Source organism: Microtus ochrogaster, chromosome 7, assembly GCF_000317375.1.
Source record: "Microtus ochrogaster isolate Prairie Vole_2 chromosome 7, MicOch1.0, whole genome shotgun sequence".
Classification (NCBI taxonomy): Eukaryota; Metazoa; Chordata; class Mammalia; order Rodentia; family Cricetidae; genus Microtus; species Microtus ochrogaster.
In genome coordinates, this window is record NC_022014.1 from 6,162,483 (window position 1) to 6,177,679 (window position 15,197).

At 50.0% G+C, this 15,197-nt stretch overlaps 1 protein-coding gene across 1 annotated transcript; it reads right to left on the bottom strand.

Moving 5' to 3' along the window:
• Positions 1-1,475: 1,475 nt before the first annotated feature.
• Positions 1,476-13,839, bottom strand: C7H16orf89 (chromosome 7 C16orf89 homolog). Its single transcript, XM_005349274.3, has 8 exons — positions 13,500-13,839; positions 11,589-11,738; positions 8,366-8,516; positions 7,278-7,395; positions 6,556-6,691; positions 5,371-5,475; positions 2,490-2,573; positions 1,476-2,139 (listed from the first exon to the last, which is right to left on the bottom strand). Exons 1-8 carry the CDS (start codon positions 13,696-13,698, stop codon positions 1,988-1,990), a joined length of 1,095 nt encoding a protein of 364 aa, XP_005349331.1. The 5' UTR covers positions 13,699-13,839; the 3' UTR covers positions 1,476-1,987.
• Between the last annotated feature and the right edge of the window lie 1,358 nt (positions 13,840-15,197).

The following is a 15,197-nucleotide window of genomic DNA, read 5'->3' on the forward strand; positions in this document are numbered from 1 at the left end:
GATCCAACCTGCCTTTGCCTCCTAAGCGCTGGGATTAAAGGCGTGCACCACCACGCCTGGCAATTAAAAACTTTTAATTATACTTGTGTGTGTGTGTGTGTGTGTGTGTGTGTGAGTGGGTACGCATGCATGAGTGCCCCCCTTTTTTGTTCAGAGGACAACTTGAGGACACGTGTGTGTGCATTTGTAGGTGGTACGTGCAGAGTTCAGAGAGGATGCTGGGTCCCTTGGAACTGGAATGACAGGCAGCTGTGAGCTGCCTGCCATGTTGGTGCTGGAAGTGAACCTTCGGAAAGAACGAGTGCTCTTCACTGCTGAGCTGTCTCGCAGCTTCCTGGTTCATGTTTCTGAGATGAGGTCTCCTAGCCAGGGCTGGCCTCAAACTCCCTATGGAACCAAGGATGATTTTGAGTTTCTGATATTTTTGTTTCCACTCCTGAGTGCTGGGATTGCAGGCACACACCATAAACCTGGTTTCTACAGTGCTGGGGATTGATCCCAAGGCTTCACACAGGTTAGGTGAGCACTCCACTCAGGAACACACCCCAGCCACCACACTGTAATTTCATCACTCCTCCAGCAGTTTTAAGAAGTGGGACCTCAGGCCAGGCACGGTAGCACACACCTGTACTCCCTAGTAATTGGGAGACTGAGGCTCAGGAGGAGCGCTGCGTTTGAGGCTAACATGGGCTATGGCGCCAGATGCTGTTTTAGAAAAACACCACCACCACCCAACAACACCCAAACCAAAGCAAAATGACAGAACGTGAGGTGTGAGGTAGGACAGTGGAGTTTTGAACGAAAATGGTCCCCAAAGGGAGTGGCACTATTAGAAGGTGTGACCTTGTGGAGGGAAGTGTGTGGGACGGGTGGGGAGTGGGGCTGTGGGGGCTTTGAGTCTCTTTTGCCCAAACTTCCCTCAGTGTGACTTTCACTTGTCTTCCTGTTGCCTGCAAGATGTAGCACTCTCAGCCCCAGCATCACATCTGCCTGCACGCCGCTATGATCCCGTTATGAAGGTAATGGACTGAGCCTCTGAAACTGTAAGTGAGCCACCCCAATTAAACATTTTCTTTATAAGAGTTGCTGTGGTCATGGTGTCTCTTCACAGCAATAAAAACCTACACTAAGACAGGGACTGTTAGGAGGAGATTCGGTTCTAGGTGCTCCTGGTAGGATTCATGTCATGCTTGTCAGGAGTGTTCATTATCATGGCATGGGTCTGGCTTACTGCAGTCTCTCTCCCCATCTCTGCCTCACGCATGTTCTCTGCCCTTCTGCTATGCTATGAAGCAATGCACAGGCTCCCACTTGATGCCGGTACCATGCCCCTGCATCTCACAGACTCCAGAACGGTAGACCAAACAAGTCTCCATTGCCTGTAAGTCTCCCAGACTCAGGTTCTCTCACAGCTGCAGAGAACAGAGTAGGACCCTGGCTTCATTCAGGATCTGAGCTGACTCCGAGTGGGGATGTGAAACAGAGACCCCGCAGTCATCCGAGACCGTCCTTAGGACTGAGAACCCAGACTCCACTCCCAACAGGGTGTGGCAGCACACACCTGTGATCCTAGCACTCTGGAAGTGGAGGCAGGAGGATCGTGTGCCCAGTCTGAAGTACACATCAAGATCTGATACACAGCTGGATGGGCACCTTTGATCTCAGCTCCTGGGAGGCAGAAGCAGGCAGGGCTCTGAGTTGCAGTCCAGCCAGGAATGCACAGGGAGATCCCATCTCAACAAACAAGCAAATGAACGATCCGATATGTATACAAAAAGACAGAAGACTCGGCTGTAGTTGTGCTGTGTGTATTCTGCTGACCTCGGGTCCACCCCGTTCTCCAGTCCTGTCTTTCCTGACCCGCTCTCAAGACTTCTAAATACCCACATGTGGCAATGGGATTATAGCTGCTCACTTTCCCCAGATGCCCCCTTGGCATGTGACCCCTGACCCCAGGATCTAAGAAGACATGCCAGTCCTCTGGCCCTCAGGCATTGGGAGTGCCATCTTGATAGCTGCTCTCTGGTGACTGTGCGGGTGGATGTGGCTCTCCATTGTCTGGGTGGAATTCTGCCAGGATGTAGAGAAAGCCACCCAGGGCTGCGACCGCGGTGGCTGTGTTGTGGCAAGAGCAGCCGTCTGTGGAGGGGAGAGAAGTGCTCGGAGCAAACTTGGCTCTTTGCTCAACACACTTCACCAGGAATACTTTATGGGTCTCCCCCAGCCGATCTGCCAGGCACAGTGTCGGCATATTGGTGTCCTGCACATCATAGATGCCCCCTGCAGGTAAGGCTCAGACCCCTTTCCACTGAGGGCGAACTGTCAGACGGGAGCAAACAGAGGTGGGAAAGCTCAGTAGTAGAGCACTCAGTGCGATGCTCTAGACCCTTGGTCTTATCCCCTTGTACTGGGGAAAACGACAACCACCAATCAGGTAAGAGCTTTGATTGCCTGGGTAATGGGTAACTGAACCCCTGGGTGTTTGTTACCTGTGAACATTTTTTCCCGTCTCCGTACTCTTCTCAGAACGCCCTGCCGATGTGGTGTGTCTTCCGGAAGCTCCCCCTTTGCATCTGGAGAAGAGCCAAAGGCAAAGCTCTCAGGATAACTCCCACTCAATAAGCCTCTTCTCCTGACCCTTTAGGGACTTAGAGCAGGGTTATAAACCCTTGGTTGCAACCCCTTTGGTAATTGTGTATCAGCCTACATATTGAATATTTACATTACAGTTTGTAACAGTAGCAAAATTACACTTAGGAAGTAGCAATGAAATGGTTTTATGGTTGGGGTCACCACAACATGAGGAACTGTAATAAAGGGTCGCAGCACTAGAAAGATTGAGAACCACTGTTCTAGAGGTTTCTTCCTGTGCCTGTCTGCAGGGTCCACCACAGAGCCATGCTTGTCCTCTAAGCTCCACCCCCTAAATCAGAACCTCTAGACGGTCTCCTATCTGACACTCACTCTTAAAGTGTCCTAGGACTCTTCATTTTATGAACTATCGTAATAATAATTTTTTTTTTTGGTTTGTTGAGGCACGTGTCTTGCTATGTAGCTGACTCTCCTGGTACACTGTCTGTAGACCAGACTGGTCTTGAACTCACAGAGATCTGCCTGCCTCTGCCTCCCTAGTGCTGGGATTAAAGGCGTGTGCCACCAGGCCAAGTTGTTGTTTTGAGGTAGGTTCTCACTCTGTAGTACAAGCAGGCCTAGAATTTATAGCAATCCTCCTGCCTCATCCTCCCAAGCATTGGTATAATAAATGTGAGTAAGCTGTTTTTGAAACTTCTTTTACTTAATCATTTTGTTTATTTATTTTTGTGGTACTTGGGTTGAATCTGGAGTCTTGCACACGCTGGGCCTGCACTCTGCCACCTAGCCCTTTTTAAAATGATTATTGGGGCTGGAGAAACGGCTCAGCAGTCAAGAGCAGTCAAGAGCACTTCCTGCTCTCCCAGAGAACCCAGGTTTGATTCCCAGCACCAAAATGGCAGCTCACAACCCTCTGTAACTGAAGTCCTAGAGGACCTGAGTTCTCTTCAGGCCTCTGTGGACACCACATATGTATGGTACACAGACATATATGCAGAAAAACACTCATATACATACAGATAAATTGAAAATAAAATTACTAGCCAGGCAGTGGTGGCACACGCCTTTAATCCCTGCACTCAGGAGGCAGAGGCTGGCAGATCTCTGGGAGTTCGAGGCCAGCCTGGTCTACAAGAGCTAGTTCCAGGACAGGCTCCAAAGCTACAGAGAAACCCTGTCTTGAGAAACCAAAAAAAAAAAATTATTATTACATTTAATTATTTAAGGGTGACATATGGCGTGTGTGTAGAGGTCAGAAGACAACTCCTGGGAGTCAATTCTCTTCTACCATGTGGGACTAGCTCATCATACTTGGTGGCAAAGGTCTTTATATCCTAAGCCTACTTGAAGTCCTCTCCCCACTGTTACTTTAGGCAGGGTCTCACTAAATTGCTCAGGCCAGGCAGGCCTTGGAGTTCTGATCCTCCAACCTCAGTCTCTTCAGTGGAAAGGATGGCAGAGCTGCACCACCATTTCTTTGGCATGTCACCATGCCTTAGCATGTCACCTCGCCTTACCACATCACCGTGCCTTACCACATCACCGTGTCTTACCACATCACCGTGTCTTAGCGCATCACCGTGTCTTAGCGCATCACCCTGTCTTAGCGCATCACCGTGTCTTAGAGCATCACTGTGTCTTAGCGTATCACCTTGCCCTAGCGCATCACCGTGCCTTAGCATATCACCGTGTCTTAGCGTATCACCGTGTCTTAGTGCATCACCGTGTCTTAGAGCATCACCATGTCTTAGCGCATCACTGTGTCTAACACCTTAGTGCATCACCAAGCCTTAGCTTTCTTCTTATCTCAAAGGCAGTTGCTGCTTTAAGGACCCCAAGCTTCTCATGGAGATACTGGCACTTCCCGGGAACCTGTCCTGTGGTGGGCACAATCTGGGTGTTCCTGGAGGTGGTGATTCTTATGCTTATGTATTTTCAGATGGGAAAATTGAAGATAACCTACTGTCACGTGTCGCATGGTTGGAAGAGGCTCATCTCGGGCTTCTAGACTGTCACCCCGTCTGGGTGGTCTTCCCCGCTAAGTCTGTCTAAAGAGCCTTCCCCAGTGTTCTTTTCCAGCTCTTGGCAGAACTTGGCATGACCACATCTGTATGTGGAAGGGGTTTCTGTATCATGTCTGGAGCTTCACAGATGCTCAGGAAACACTGAAGGAATGAATTTATCAACACACATGCAGCGGGCCAAGCTTCCTCACAGGACTGGCTGCCAAGCCTATCACCCATGTGTGTGCTTGCCTGTGCACACACACATGTGTTCTACATTGTTGTAATATGAGCGGCGGGGTTGTGTCCCCGCCGCCTGGCTCCTGGCCACCAGCTAGTTTATGCCCCGAAATAATTACACGGAAACTGTATTCTTTTAAACACTGCTTGGCCCATTAGTTCCAGCCTCTTATTGGCTAGCTCTTACATATTTATCTAACCCATTTTTAATAATCTGTGTAGCCCACGAGGTGGCTTACTAGGGAAGATCTTAACCTGTGTCTGTCTGGAGTGGGAGAACCATGACGATTCTCTGACTCAGCTTCTTTCTCCCAACATTCTGTTCTGTTTACTCTGCCTATCTAAATTCTACCCTATCAGAGGGCCAAACAGTTTTCTTTATTACTTAACCAATGAAAGCAACAGATAAGATACAACACCCACCTCCATCATTACATCACAGTTAGTGCTCAGTGCCCATGCACTCGTTTCTTGAGTGACCCACAACTGAAACCCCACCAACCCTTCTCCTAGGCAGGGCAGATGGGCAACTCACCAGGCTTCCCGAAGCATCCCAGCTGGGGCTTCTGCCAGCTGAGAATAGCCTCCAGCCAGCGCAGCTTGTAGAAGTCAGAGAAGCCGGCCATACCGCAGAACATGACTGCAAACACACACCAAGGTGCCTCTGTAGGCCTGTCTCCACCACTGTGTCCTGGGGTCACCACAGAAGGGGGTGCTTAAGGGACCTGCCTGACTCTTTCTCTGCTCTAGGATTACAGGGCCTCGAAGGATGTGCTGTCTTGGCCCCCAGAGGCTCCCAGGCCCTAGTCCTGTCCTTCCAGTCCTATCACAGGGCTGCTGGAGTCAGGCTTGGTGGAGGTGTTTAGAAAGAAGCAGTCACTCAGGGCTCCTTTTCTCTTTATCTCCAAGACCCTGGTGTGTGTGTGTGTGTGTGTGTGTGTGTGTGTGTGTCTGTGTGTCTGTTTGTCTGTCAGTTGGTCAGTCTATCCAGAACTCCCTCAGTAGATTAGACTTGGTAGACAAAGAGTAGTCACTGTGACAAACAGACAATGATTGGTTACATTTAAGCCCCTAATAAGCAATATGTTGCAAGCATATGTGGAGGTCAGAGGTTAACTACAGCATCATTTCTACAAAGTTGTCCACCTTATTGTTTATTTTCTTATTGTGTGTGGGCATGTGTGTGCCGTGGCATGTGTGTGCCGTGGCATGTGTGTGCCATGGCATGTGTGGAGAGGTCAGAGGACAACCTTTGGAAGCTGATTCTCTTCTTCCACCATGTGGATCTCGGGGACTGAATTTATGTCCTCTGGCTTAAGGTGGGTGCCTTTTTACCCCCTGAACCATCTAACCAGCCCCATCTTACTTTTCAAGACAGGATCTCTTGGTTTCTTGGACTTGCTCATTCACTAAAGCTGGGTGCTCACCAAGTCTGGGGGATCCATCTGTCTCCACCTCCTCAGTACCAGGGATTTGCCTGTCCCTGCCTCCTCTGCCTTAGGATTATCAGCATGTGTCACCTGTCACCATTGCTGGCTTTTCCACAGGAGTCCTGGGGATCAAACGCAGGTCCTCATGCCTGCAAACCGTGCCCTTTATTGACTAAGCCGCATCCCCAGGCCTGTATCTCCTGTGCTTACTTGATTAACTCAGCAGTCTGGGGTGTGTGCATGCAGCCCCATGTCAGCAGCCCCCTCCTCTACCACGAGGCTAGGCTCACTGTTTTCCATGAAGAGGTCTCGGGTGCGGTAGGTATATCCGACGGCCTCAGCTCTCCGGTTCAGTTCCATCATGTTCGCACAGAAGATGTCAATGTAGTGCTGGCTCTGGTGGAACAGCCCCTCTGTGCACCCTTGCTGGGGGACAGACAGACAGCAGGAGACGAGGAAGTGGGTATGTGGGAGATACATGCTCAGTCAGGGAAGGCCTGCAGCTCTGAGCTGGTCTTGCAAGGGCTGTGTTTGGAAGAAGGTCTCTCCTCCTTCCCCAGCCACACTCCCGTCTTTGTAGCGGAGTCAGCTTACGTTCTGGCTTGGTCAGTTAAAAACTGAGTGACCGTGGCTCGCTCATTAGCCTTTCTGAGCCTCAAAGTCTTTTTCCAGAAAGGGATAGCCATGCAGGTGTGTCCAACCTTTTGACCTTCTGAGCTGATTTGCACAGTAGAGTTGCAAAGGAATCTCAGAAGACTTCGCAGTGTTTGAAGTGGGATTACAGTTTTGTGCTGCCCCACATGTATAGGTTGGACACTACCCATAGAGGGGACTTTGCTTGGGTGGGCACTGTAGGTAAGTAGTGGTAGGGCCTGACAAGAGAACAAACACTAGGTGGCGCTCTAAGGCAGCACCAAGTGCTGCTAGATGGCGTGGTCCAGGGAGCCTCTCAGGAGGAGGCTGTGGGAGGGGAAAACGAGTTGAGAACTGGCTTTCTCTGCATAGCACTTACCATTCTGGCCCAGAGGAAGAAGAGCAGCTGGTGGGACAGGCTGTAGTCTGAGCAGCCGGTCTTAGTCATAAGGGTTCTGCAGAAATTGGAGAGCCTGCAAGGCTGGCTGCTGTCTGTCCTGCAGAAAGACAAGCCAGGCTGATGAGGACAGTGCTCCCTCCCATCCTACCCTGAGTCTGCACACCCCATGTCTCCCTCTGTGATTGTTAGGGTGAAGGTTCTGGGCTGGGCACTGGGTTGCCAATTAAAATACAAGTGTCCCAAGTCTTACTTTGTTTTGAGACAAGGTCTCATTCTGTAGCTCAGTCCCGTCTCAGCCATCTTGCCTGCTGGGACTACAGGTATCTGATACCATGACTGGCTGTGTCTTGGTCATGGTCTAGCTCAGAGGAGGCACTGCGGAACTGTCCTGGGCTTGGCCAGCCACCAGTGTTTGAGACTTCCTATCACTCCGTGGAGTCCCCAAGTATCTTTTCCATCAGTCTCCTAAATAAAGAACCATTCAAACCCTGCAAACTGGAGAGTGTGATCTGGGCTCAGCGTACTTACTCATACCCTAACTGACAATAGAGGTACTACCTAGAGTGCAGCCCCTCTGTGGGTCAGCTGTGGCTTGGTATTTCTCTGAAGGAGGCTAAGAAGACAATGCCCCCTCCATCCTGCTCTGCCCCCTGCACTAAAATGCCCTAGACCTTCCCGCAAGCCTGTCAGCTGCCGACGGAAGTGGGGAGTACAACTGTGCTCAGTACTGCCCCAAGAGGCCGGACGGGAGGTGCTGGGGCCCTGCGGGGCCTGGCGGAGATTGAAGCTTATTCCTGCGTGGCGAGCAAGGGGCGGGGTGCGAGCAAGGGGAGGGCGGGGTGCGGCGGCCACACGGTGAGCGGGAGAGGCGACGACACGGGGGCGGGGGCACTTTGGGGAGGAGTTCAAACGCTGTGGTCCAGGGAAAGTGAGGTCTGAATTGCATGGAGCTGGGCGGGAGAGGCCTGCTGATACCTGCGCACAGGCACCTGCGTTTACTCAAAACTCTGGTTGTGGCTTTGAGGACACGATGGGGCTTTTAGGTACTGGGGAGACAGGGGACCCACCCTGTTCCTAGCAGCTGCACCAGACATGCATCGCTGCTTTCCTCTGAGAACGAATCCACAGGCTCCAGCCGGGGGTAGACCAGGGAGGCATTGGTGCGGGTCCAGGCGTGGGGCAGCTTCCAAAATCCAGGCTGAAGGCTTGGTTGGAACTCTGCAGAGAAGGAGAGGAAGGAAGTGTGCCAAGTGGTCAGGAACCAAGTGCTACAGTGCTGATGACTATTCCAAGCCCAGAAAGAGGATGCCGCTCTGTGGAGCATCCACTGCCGTGATAGAACACTGTGACCGAAAGCAACTTGGGAAGGAAAGGGTTTATTTCACCTTTACCTCTCAGGTCCCACCCTGCCACTAAGGGGAATCAGGACAGGAAACTTTATACAGAGGCCAGGGAGGAGTGCTTGCTCAGCCTGCTTTCTTAGAACACCCAGGACCAGAGTGATACCACTCGCAGTGAGATGGGCCCTCCCACACCCATCAATCACCAACCATAGACTCTCCTCCAGGCAAATCTTTTTAATTTATTATTTATTTTGGTTTTTCAAGACAGGGTTTCTCTTATAACAGCCCTGGATGTCCTGGAACTCACTCTGTAGATCAGGTTGTCCCCAAACTCACAGAGATCCGCCGGCCTCTGCCTCTGAGTGCTGGGATTTTAAAGGTGTGTGCTGCCGTATTATGGAGACATTTCTTAGTGTTGAGTTTCTCCTCCCAAATAAACGGTTCCAGCCTTTGTCAGATGGACACAAAACTGGCAGGACGCCCTCCTGGGACCTACGCCCACAAGAGGTGGCAGAGCCTGAGCCTTGCCTGGTTGAGCATTTGAATCATACCAATTTGCCTTTCTTCCGTCAGCTCTCACTTAGCTCAGGCTGGCTCAGACTTACTGTATAGCTGAGGGTAGCTCAGGCTGGCTCAGACTTACTGCAAGCTGAGGGTAGCCCAGGCTGGCTCAGACTTACTGCACAGCTGAGGGTAGCTCAGGCTGGCTCAGACTTATTGCACAGGACCTGGGATGATGGGCTTGTATCTCCACAGCTGACTTACACGGTGCTGGGAGGGAGCTCGGGCAAGCACACTACTAACTGAGCTATGTCCCCAGCCCTTGGTCCCCTTTCCTAAAACAGCAAAACTGGAACATTTCCCCTAATCACTAGAGGAAAGGATTTGCCTAAATACGCAGCTCGCGAACACCAGGCATGCATGTGGTACTCAGACACATATGCAGGTGAGACACTCACACACATATACAAGTCTAGAAACATCTAAAGGGAAGCTGCTGCGGCCCTGAAATTTACCAGATGTAGAAAGCCTCTCACTTATCAGGGAATGCATGGTTCCCCTAATCAATAGCAAGGATTTACGGACGGGCTTTGCCTAAATCCACCGCATCCTGTGGAAATGTGAAGTGGTGGTAGGAAGTCCCGGACCTCTTGGGTGGGATGTCCAGTGGTGTTCTTAGGAAATCATTGCCCAGCCAGGGGTATCCAGCACGGCTGGGTATGGTGTTAAAGGCCTGGTCTCTGTCTCTCTGCTACACAGTTTCGTCTGTGTGGAGGCTAAAACCACCCAAGCTGCCTGCAAGAGGCTGTGGCCTGTCAAGCCGACTTCAAGTCATGTGGAGAGCTCGTTGGTTCTGAGGAACCAGGAACTAGACAGCTCTGACAGGCGCAGGGAATGATGGATATTTGAGGTGACCGCTTCTTCCTCATTCTTTTGACCTGAGACAAAGGCTGGGTGTTTCTTCTCCAGCCTGTAGAGCCTTCCTCCTGGTGCCTGGTCCAGTCTGGTCAGATGTGCTCAAGGCTGGACCAGGATGCTTACGTGAAGCTTCCCTTTCTTTATCTAAATTGACCAATCCTAAATTAAGGGAAGGGGACTGATTCCAGGTCACCAAGGACTCTTAAGGCCCCCAGTCCTCCGGAAGAGGCCCCCTCTGCCTTGCAAGGGAGCCCCCTGTGTCTTGCTGTGTGCATACCTGTTCACTCTGTAGATTGTGCTGTCCAAGATCTTCCTAGCTGCTACCTGCTGTGTTCCAGAGTTTTCCTGCCTTTTAACTCTTTAGCTAGCAGAGAAATGAACCTGACCTAGGTCTCTAGATGGTAACAGTTCCAGGCTTGTGTAAGTCAGCATCCATGCTGGGATGGGCTTTCATTGATGAAGCTGTCTGTGAGTCCTCTATACTCCTGTGAGTTCCCCCTTGCCCACACTCCTGCTTGTAATCCCAATAAACTCACTGGTTCACTAACACCGTTTTGGTCTGTCATCATTTCCTATCTTGGGTGAGCAGACATTCATGTCTTCTCAGGAAAAGTGCCACACAGCAAGCACTGGTGTCCCCATCCCCACCAGGAACTGCTGTGGAACAGTAATTGTGCAGTGTAAATATGTATTACTCTCATTAGTTAATAAAGAGCTGACTGGTCTATAGCTGAGCAGGAGAGTTTGGGCAGGAGAGCCAGACTAGGAGAATTCTGGGAAGAAAAAGGGAGGAGTCAGAGGAGTTGCCAGAAGAGGCAGAGGGAGCAAGACATACTGGAGGACAGGTAAAGCCATGAGCCACATGGCCGTACATAGATTAATAGAAATGGGTTAATTTAAGTTGTAAGAGCTAGTTAGTAATAAGCCTGTGCTATTGGTTGAACACTTATAATTAATATTGAGTCTCCATGACAGTTATTTGAGAACTGGCAGGTGGGAAAGAAAAGTCTGATGAATGAGGCTTATAGGGTAGGAGCTTCTGTGGCAGCAGTTCTCAACCTGTGGGTCTCAATCCCCTTTTATAGAGGTCACTAAGACCATTGGAAAACACAGACATTTGCATTGTGATTCATAACAGTAGCAGATTACAGTTATGAAGTAACAATGAACATAGTTTTATGGTTGGGGGTCACCACGACATGGGGAACTGTATTAAAGGGCCCCAGCATTAGGAAGGTTGAGAACCACTGCTCTGTGGGATCCTTAAAGGGGACAAGGTGATGAACTTTTTTTTTTTTTGATACAAAATACAGAACGGTAGGCACTAAGGTTCTCTGTGCAAAGAGACAGGCCACTTTAGATCTGCCTCTCTGGAAATCAGGATTAAAGTCAGGAAGTGGCTGGGTCACCTGTGGCTTCCTGATGACTGGTATGGACTGTCCCGACCTGGCCTCGCTTCAGGAGATGCCCATACCTAGGTATTTCAAAGGATGCTACCTATGATGCAATAGGCCCACCCTGCTCTTACCTCTTAGGTATGTGGGGTCACTCTTCCTGAGGTAGAAGATGGATTTTTGGAGCAGAACAGACAGTGTGTTGGCCAACTGTCCAGCACGCAGGCTGAGAGGCTGCAGCAGGGGGTCGGAAGCCCATTTTTTCTGGACTCCTTGGAGTTGCACTAGAAGGGGATATGAGAAGTCATCCATCCTAACATCTGGCCACATGTGTGCAGGGAAACACCCAAGGCTATAGTCATGGACCTGAGCGGAAACAAGGCTCCTATAAAGTGAATCTGGCCTGTGGGTACAGCTCAACTTGAATTATAGAATTGGGCTTGGGTTCAAATCTCGGTTCTCTATGCTTTTTCATCAACTGGCTAGAAAAAAGTCACTTAATCTCTCTTCATTCATCATCAGAAATTGTTACTTCTGCCGGGCGGTGGTGGCGCACACCTTTAATCCCAGCACTCGGGAGGCAGAGGCAGGCAGATCTCTGTGAGTTCGAGACCATCCTGGTCTATAAGAGCTAGTGCTAGTTTCAGGATAGGCTCCAAAGCCACAGAGAAACCCTGTCTCGAAAAACCAAAAAAAAAAAAAAAAAAAAGAGAGAAATTGTTACTTCTTGGAGGATGTTTTAGGGATTAAGTGAGCTAATGCCTGGAGACAGCATTTTCTGTTGTACGAAGAAAGTATGTAATGAAGTTTATTTTCTTTTTTTAAAAATTTATTTATTATATAGAGTATTCTGCCTGCATGTATGCCTGCAGGCCAGAAGAGGGCACCAGATCATTATAGATGGCTGTGAGCCACCATGTGGTTGCTGGGAATTGAACTCAGGACCTCTGGAAGAGCAGTCAGTGCTCTTAACCTCTGAGCCATCTCTCCAGCCCCATGAAGTTTACTTTCTGTATTGACTCAGCAAATGCAGCCTGTGAGGGATAAGCAAGGAGGAGTCTAGACTGGCAGGGGCATCTGGAGATATGGATTTGTTCTTATGGCCAATGTCTGCTCATCCACCATTTAAGATATCTTCACAGGTACCTAAAAATACGGGTGGAGGGGGAGCTTGGCATTGTGCCTGCTGTGCCTAACAGGAAAGACAGCCAGCCAGAGAAAAATTGCTCTCTCTCTCTTCCTCCTCCTCTTCCTCCTCCTCTTTCCTCTTCTTTTCCCTCCCTTGTTTCTTTATTGGATTTTGTTTTGAGACAGGGTCTCTCTACATAGCCCTGGCTGTCCTAGAACTTATGAAGATCCACCTGACTCTGCCTCCTGAGCGCTAGGATTGCAAGCACAGATCAATCACCACATCTACCTCATGCATCTTTTCTAGAGGAATTTGGCACTGCTGAATATGTCTCTGTCTCACTTAATCTCAGCCTGGAGGGGATGGGAATCTCGGGAGATGTCCACTGCCCAAGCCTAGGCAGACACCAGGCATGGAATCTTTGTCACTTTGGGCAGGACCTCACTGCAACCTACATGTGTACTTGTATGCATGCACACCATTGTTCTTGGCCAGGTTCCAGCCCATTCCTTCCAGATTGTATGCCTCCCAAAGCTAACAAACACTTGACTGTTTTCTCAGGACCTTTAGCTGCCTTTGGCAGAAGGGGAGGAAACCAGGTAGGGGCAAGATCTGGGGGAGAGTTCCTGTTTTGTCTCCAGCCACCCTTAGGCAAGGGGAGTGACATTTCCTTATTGTTCCCAGCCTGTCAGGAAGGGCTGCCAAAGGAATCTTTTCCTTCTAAGCCTATAATTGCCAAATATTTTCTCATACTGCCTTTAAGTCCTTATTCTACAAAGTTTGGTAAGAGCTGGTTGAGAACTATACTCTCAGGAAGAGCCCCGGGTCTTCACCTTATCCAGTTGGAGGCCCTGGGGTCTTAGGTCCTGGGGGAACGGGCTTTCCTAGCGTCCATCCGGGAGCAAGGCTCACATACCTTCCAACACTTGGAATCCCACAGCACCGTCCAGGTTGATATTAGGCAGCCTGTCCTCCAGGAACAAGGTGGCTTTCTCTAGCGCAGTCAGGATCAGGCCTGCCATGGTGCCCTGTGCAGTGTCTGGCCATGGCAGTAAGGAGGAGGGCTGTGGTGGCAGGGCCAGCAGCAGAAGTAGAAACAGCCTCAACCTGGCCATGAATGGCTTCTGTTGGTGGATAGTCACACACTGAAATGCCAGGAACCCTCCCAGATCCTTTAAAGACCGTGTTCCCGCCTCTTCCTCCACCTCTCTTCTCCAGGAAGACTTGGAGACAAGAGCCAGTGCAGGGTTGCAGCCAGCCACAGGGCCATGGGCATGGTCAGGCCAGTTTGGCGTATGGGGTTTGCTGGTTGTCTTTGTGTATAGGCATATGTAGGTATGAGTTTGTGTGAGTACATGTACTTGTAGGGATATGTGTGCGTGTATGTGCATATGTGTGTATGTGTGCTGTGTGTATGTGTGTGTGTGGCATGCACACACATGTGGAGGCCAACCTCTGGTATCATTGCTTAGAAAAAAACCATCCACCTTGATTGAGAAAGAGCCTCTCATCGATCTGGAACTTGCCAAGTAGTTAGGCTGGTTGGCCAGCGAGCCCCAGGGATCCTACGGTCTCCCCCATCCTGGTGCTGGGATTGCATGTGTCATCATGCCTGATTTTTTATGTAGATTTCAAGGATTGAACTCAGGTCCTCGTGTTTGTTCAGCAAGCACATCATTGCCTGACAGCTGTCTCTCCAGCTCCTGTATCTTTCCCACTGCTGATCTAGCCATGGTGTAAGTGAAGCCGAAAAATTCAGGTTTCTTCCTTCTACCAGGAACTCACCATGCAGTCCTGGCTGTCCTGGAACTCACTTTGTAGACCAGGCTGGCCTCGAACTCAGAGATCCACCTGCTACTGCCTCACAAGTGCTAGGATTAAGGGCATGTGCCACAGGCTAGATAACAAGGAGGGTTCAAAGAGGGATATATGGATTTCCTTGGGAAGGGGTGTTGTAGCGGGAGCGGCAGGGCTGCTTCCTGCCACCTGGCTAGCTTTACCCGAAATAATTACATGGAAACTGTATTCTTTTAAACATTGTTTGGCCCATTAGTTTTAACCTCTTATTGGCTAGCTCTTACATATCGATCTAACCCATTTCTAATATTCTATATAGCACCATGAGCTGGCTTACCAGGAAAGATCTTAACCTGCGTCTGTCTGGAATGGGAGAATCATGGCGACTGCCTGACTCGGCTTCTTTCTCCGAGCATTCTGTTCTGTTTACTCCACCTACTTAATTTTCTGTCCTATTAAAGGCCAAGCAATTTCTTTATTAATTAACCAATAAAAACAACAGATAGACAAATGACCTTAACCAATAGACAGATGACCCTTCTCCATCAAAGGGTCTCCTGGATAAACTGGGGCGAGGGTTGGGAAGGTCGGGGGATGGGAGCTTGAGGGAGCAGGCTGGGCAAACTGGGTGCAGGAGAAAGGTTGGGGGCCAGACAGAGTGGAAAAGTAAGGAAAAAGATGTCTTAATAGGAGAGCCCATTTCGGGATTAGAGAGAAACCTGGTACCAGAGAAACCCCTAGGAACTCACAAGGATGACCCAGCTAAGACTCCTAGCAATGGTGGAGAGGGTGTCTGAACTGACCATCTATTGTAATC